Genomic DNA, 6,000 nt, shown 5'->3' with positions numbered 1-6,000 from the left:
TATAAAGCTTTGTAAATATATGAATTTTAGTTAAGATTTATACAGTTAAAAAATTGTGTACACTGGCAAAAATGTAACTGGGGATATTCGTTTTAATAATTCCTCCTAAGAATATTGTAATTTTGAATTTATTGTAGAGTTCCAACAACGGAGCAACAGATAGACGTGTTCTTTGAATAAATGTTCAAACGGTCCTACTGGTGGCGAAGTTTCCACGAGTACCCTCCTGGAATATTGTCTGAACTTCCCGTAACACTCCAAAAACTCACCTTAGCCTCGTCCTTCTTCCTCCGGTCTGCTCCTTTAGAAAGGCGCTCGCCCACAGCAGCGCTGGTTCACCTGTCTGACCTCAGACGGCGCAGTCCATTGTTCGGACCCTGTAGGGGTGTGCTGTTTATGTATGTGGTTCTATACATACTGTGGGGTACTATTAAAAGGTTATGCAAAAAAAAAAAGGTATTGTATACATTTATGAACTGTCGTTATTTATTTTACCTACATCTCGTTATATCCTTCCTGAATGTAATATTCTTAGTTTCAAACACCGCTCGGGTTTTGGTTTAGCCCAGCCAGTCCTGATGGCCCAATTAAGGCACAGGTGCTGATCCTGTGCATTTTTTGGGGGGGTATTTCGTATTGTATATAAATTAATCTAAAAGATAGCCACATCCTAAGTTGAGGTGACTCTTCAGTCCATCACAAATACAAATACAACAATATATTTTTTTAAAAAAACTAAAATAGAGGAAAATTTCAGAGATTCACAAAACAATGGAAAAATATTAAAAAGAAATATAAAGTGAGGATATAAACAAATGTTCTTGAAAAGGGGAAGAGAATTACGAAAACACCAAGAATATTTTGGAAGTTGACACAATGTCAGATTGGACCTCCAGAACCTCGATGAGGGCTGTCAGCAGACCAATCAGGCAGGATTTTGTGATTACTTCCAACAAGGTTCTACTGCAATCCTTGAAAGGTCACATTTCATCCCACAAATCCCCTCTAAATCTCCAGAGAGGGTCTCCACTCCTCACGTCATAAACAATACTGATTTATTTGTATATTTGCAGAAATATTCTGATACACTTTTTGTTTTATTCTAACTTTAGCACACAGAGTTCGACAGACACGGTTTACAAATAAAGGGAGTTCAAATACAATGAGATTTTGGCACGGTTGGATGGATTTAGGAACAAAAATGGTCACAGACACGATTAACTCTTGATTTAGCTGAAAAGACAACAGTAAAAAGCTGTTTGGATATACTGGACAAACTGCACTGTGGACATTAAAGACAACACTCACAGTGCATTGGTGTGAAATATGGCACGGATCTCATCCGGATTACAGATTAGGCTGCAGTTTATAAAAAGAATAAAGGGATTACAGACATGTTTCTCTGTTAAGGCATGGAATGAGAAATGAGGTAACGGATATCTACTGCATCACAGTTGCAATAAAGCCAGCCGTTTTTTTTTCTGGAAATGAAACAGAACAATGTGACCAGTCCTGATGTTTTCATCCCATCATATCTGTGCAATCTATTGATAATCCACTGGGACACAACACAGAGCTACAGTCTTTGGTCACAAATAAAACCTCTTAATATTATACGTACAGGGATGATCTGAAGGTTGCAAGGACACATGAGTACACTTTTACTGTCTCTTAACAGTAATTTCTACTGTTTCCATTGCAAACATATTCTAAAAAAAAAAAAAAAAAAAAAAAAAAATCTAAAATATACATATGTGACTTTGAGATATGTACATAACCACATATTATATGCATGAAATCAAGTACAATCTCTTCCTTAATTTGCATCTGAATTCAATTTCTTTCACTTTTTGCTGCATAAGTGACAGAAAACATGTAATCTGCTAAAATATAACATCTCACAGATGTTTGATTGCAACATTTATAGCTATAATACACATAATATTCTGTATATTTAATAAAAAGTCATTCCCTTTTTGCCTTATGAATGGCTTTAGTCTATTTGATAGGAATTTGTGTTTATAACCTGTCGAGCTGTCATTGTGTATGTATTAAACGACGTCGACATTGGAGTACCGGTGTCAAACATAAGGCCCGTGGGCCAAAACGGGCCTGCAAGGAGCTCCGATCCAGCCCGCCAAAATGTTGTGACAAATGTCTTCAGAGTAGCGGGCGCAACACAACACTGAGACCCCGAGCTGAGATGTTAGCATTACCCCCAAAGCCATGTTGTCAGTGTGAGTTTGTTAAAACACCCATAATGCAACAGCAGAAGGTTTTAATAAAATTGGCTTTATGTTGAGATTGTCGTCTGTTCCTGGTTTTGTTTTTTTGTTTTTTGTGAAAGTATAGACATTTCTAAACTTGAATAAAGTTTAAATTTAAAAGTTATGACTTTATTTTCCTGATCCGGCCCACTCAAGATGAAATCGGTCTAAACTAAAATGCGTTTGACACCTCTGGGTTAAAGGTTTTCTTTGTTCACAAAACATATAGGATGAAAATGTTGATATTTTTACAACACGTTTTCTCATGGGCCTTCTGTTTGACACCCAAAGATTAAATTTAATGGTTACAATGGCGCTGGTTGAAGATGAAACTGGGCTAAACAGAAATGAATATGGCGCCCCCATGTGGGAGAAAGTGTCTAAACAAAGTGTGGAGCTGATAATCTACATTCAGGTGGATAATCTGAGGAGGACTGGGGAAGAGAGAGAAACTGATGCTGGTTGATCTCGAATCGTCCCCATCTCACACGTGAGACTCATCCAGGTCCAGGTCTACCGGGGACAGGGGGAGGGGGGACTGGCGTGGCGAGGATCGCCGCGGCGACGGCGGGGACAGCAGCGGCGTGAGGAGGGGGTTCTCGGTGCCGTCGTCCTCGCTGAGCCGCAGCAGCGTGTCGCCGCGGGGGAGGAGGGCCGTGGTGTCCTCGTCCCCGGGGCTCTCCCTGATCCGGGACGGCCCCGGCGGGGGCGGGGGGAGGGGCGGAGGGGGCGGGGGGCCGGGGGCCGGGGCCGTGCAGAGCACGGGGAGCGGAGGGGGCAGCGGCGAGGAGGTGCGGGACAGCGGCAGAGGCGAGCAGGTTCTGGACGGCGGGGTCGGGGTGGAGGGGCGGGAGATGGAGGGCGGGGGGGAGAGGCTGCTGCGGAGCCCCCACTGCTCCCTCTTCTCCTTGCTGGTGATGGCTGGAGGCGCCTGTAGGGGGAGACAAAGACTTTGCGGAAAAAGCATGTTCACTGTTTAGGACTGAAGCTGTTTACCCCTCACTGGAACCATGGTTTGAATCCCTCCCAGCAATCTGCCCGTCTTAATCCTCCTCAGCCCCTCCAGTCTTACCTTTGTGCCCACGTGGCCGTGCAGGTCGGCAGTCACCGTGGACGAGGAAGAAGAAGAAGAAGAAGCCGGGGGAACCTCCAGCGTCGGGGACTTGGACGGGGTGTCGCTCGCCTTCCTGCCGTCACACGGAGGCTCCGACGTGCTGGGAGTCGGCGGCTTGGCCAAGCCTTGATTCTCCGTGAAGGTGACGGACCTCTTTTGGTCCGCGTGTGCTGCGAACACACACACACACACACACACACATGGACGTCAAATCAAAACAAGAAGTGACAGCTGGAGAAGCCACATCAGCACCAAAGAGAGTGGAGAGGCAGGGATGAGGCAGGAGGAGGGGGGGGGAGGGAGGGAGGGGGGGATGCAAGACAGACATGCAGAGCACCCTAGTGGGGGGGGGGGGGGGGGGGGGGGGGGGGGTAGGGGGTGAGGTTGCAGATTACAGGGGCGGACCATTGCAGGGTGGAGAGGATGGGTTCGAGGGTGGCGTCTCACCTTCACAGTCCAATAAAGTTTCTTTATTTCGAAACATAAGGCATGAGACAGAACAGAGTGAGAAGAGTCAGTCCGGTGACAGGTGGCACAACAAACAGCATTGGAACAAGGACAGAGGTCATGAATGGGGGAGGACGGGCCACTTCGGGGGTTTCTGTGAGTCTCTCCTCTTCCGTTTTGAAAATAAAAAAAAAAAAATACCAGACAGACAAACAGTGGTCCTCACTCAGACCGATGAGAGTGTGATCTGTTACCCAGAGGTTTGTTTTTGGGCTGGATGCTCCTCCTCGTGGTGGAAAGCCTCGCTCCGGACCGGCCACGGGGTTCAGTCTTCGGGATGGACAGCAGGGGGCGTCGCAACTGCAGGAAATTATCAGAAGATGGTTAAAATACTGCAACTTTGCTGATATTAAAGTTAGTCATGGATTTCTTGATTGTGTTAAAACTTAAAGACAGTTAAGGACTGACCTGTCTGAGTCCTCGCTTCCTTCCCAGCGGGGGCTGGATCAGGAGGTTCTGCTGGCCCGGCTCGCTCTGCACGCTGGCCACCCTGCAAGTCAACCCCACCAACACGCAGGAAAAACGCCCCGTGTCAAAGGAACCCCGAACGCACCGTGGCGTCCCCCAGCGGCGCTCGCCACGTCGACACGTCCGAACACAACAGACCGCTAATTCTACCCACTCACTACGAGACACCCAACCACAGAGCGGGGGGAAATAAACAGTGCTGCCATGATTCAGACACCAAAATAAAACACAACAGGGGATAGCAGGGGCTGGAGTAGCAACCCGGCGGAAAATCTGTCGTAAAAAAATCCTCGTTTTGTATCCGTTTGACGTTTGAAATATAATCTCTGTCCAACCATAATTTTTTTGGGTTAAAGAAAGTGGATAAAGGAAACGATACATGCCCTGCCGTTCTCTATGGTTGCCACCCCAGATCCCCCTTTTGCCCCTACAGATTGGTATCCACAGCTGGACGCCCAATTTGATCAGCGAGAAGCCTGATAAGACACGGAAAACAGTATGAAACACCATGAGGCTGATTCTGGCGATGGCACATTTAACCGTCAAGAGCTACGAGAGCAGAGACAGAGGCAGAGAGTCCCCTGGTCACCTTTTCGGAGGGGGAGGGGGGAGGGGGGGGCGGGCCTGGTTACGATATAGCACAGCAGATGAGCTGAGAAGATGAGTGTCAGTGTGGAGCTCAGAAGGAAGTGGTAAGGGGGGGGTGGACACAAGGCACACTGGACCCACAGAAAGAGAGAGAGAGAGAGAGCGAGAGAGAGAGAGAGAGGTAGGAGGGTAAGGTGTGACGAGGCCAAGGCGACTTTGATCGGATGTGGATGAGTGATCAACGGCCAGGTAAGACGAGGCCGTCCCGGAGGCGACGCCCCTCCCAGTGGCAGACAGATGCGAGAATGCACCAACGGGACACACACACACAGAGGGCCACTGTACCTAGAGAGGTTACCCTCCTGCAGAAGGCCCTGGGACTCATCTAGCACATTGGGTTCACTGTAAAAAGGGGGGGGACGGGGGGGGGGGAGAACGGGAGTTTAGGGAATGCAATAGCCGAGACCTGTCGGGGGCGTTTAGTCACAGATAGCCACCGCCGGAGCTTCTCGTTCTTTCTTTTTTTAAAGACATTCTTACCAACGTTAAAGTGCTGCCCTGAGAGCAAAAAAACAGTCAATCAACAGAGATACACAGAAAAATATGACTGGGGTGAAGAACATGGCTGGTCGACCCTCGGCAAAAAAATATCTACATGCTGCATGAACAAGCAAACGTCAGATTTGGGGTTGGGGATAGGGTTGGGTTTAGGGTCAAGTGAGGTTGGATTGCCACATAAATTTGTGGAAATGTAAGAAAATAATGACAAAAAAAATGTTGAAGGCTTTAAAAAACATAAAATTACTTTTTCTAATCATGGTTTTTAAAGTATTTCACTGTTAATGCCAATAAATGCAGACCTTATTTACTTTAAAGTGACACTTCAACATTTTGGCAAATTGGCCCATTTAGCGCAATTCCTTAGTCATTTCGAACAGTATACTTACTTTTTTTGTGAGGGCGAGCTGTTGTTTATTCAGAGGCGAGTCGGGGAAGGTTTTCGGGAATGGAAGTGGATGGTATTTTTGGTTCCCCTCGTCAAACTCATCAAATACA

The 6,000-nt window shown here is 46.9% G+C and overlaps 1 protein-coding gene across 18 annotated transcripts in view; it reads right to left on the bottom strand.

The window, feature by feature from the left end:
• Positions 1–1,827: 1,827 nt before the first annotated feature.
• unc80 (unc-80 homolog (C. elegans)) overlaps positions 1,828–6,000 on the bottom strand; it is a 35,236-nt gene continuing 31,063 nt past the window's right edge. For 11 of the 18 annotated variants that reach the window (XM_030086287.1, XM_030086291.1, XM_030086288.1 and 8 more), the window contains 6 exons: positions 5,290–5,346; positions 4,297–4,378; positions 4,083–4,188; positions 3,829–3,849; positions 3,340–3,551; positions 1,828–3,198 (listed from right to left, as the gene is read on the bottom strand). In XM_030086287.1, the coding sequence (XP_029942147.1) occupies positions 2,752–3,198; positions 3,340–3,551; positions 3,829–3,849; positions 4,083–4,188; positions 4,297–4,378; positions 5,290–5,346 (925 nt within the window). In that variant the 3' untranslated portion in view covers positions 1,828–2,751. The remainder of the gene's footprint in view (positions 3,199–3,339; positions 3,552–3,828; positions 3,850–4,082; positions 4,189–4,296; positions 4,379–5,289; positions 5,347–6,000) is intronic. The other 7 variants (XM_030086289.1, XM_030086294.1, XM_030086304.1 and 4 more) reach the window with 3 other exon arrangements.

Source organism: Salarias fasciatus, assembly GCF_902148845.1.
Source record: "Salarias fasciatus chromosome 23 unlocalized genomic scaffold, fSalaFa1.1 super_scaffold_20, whole genome shotgun sequence".
Classification (NCBI taxonomy): Eukaryota; Metazoa; Chordata; class Actinopteri; order Blenniiformes; family Blenniidae; genus Salarias; species Salarias fasciatus.
The sequence above is the reverse complement of the archived record's forward strand: the minus strand, read 5'-3'. Positions and strand labels throughout refer to the sequence as shown.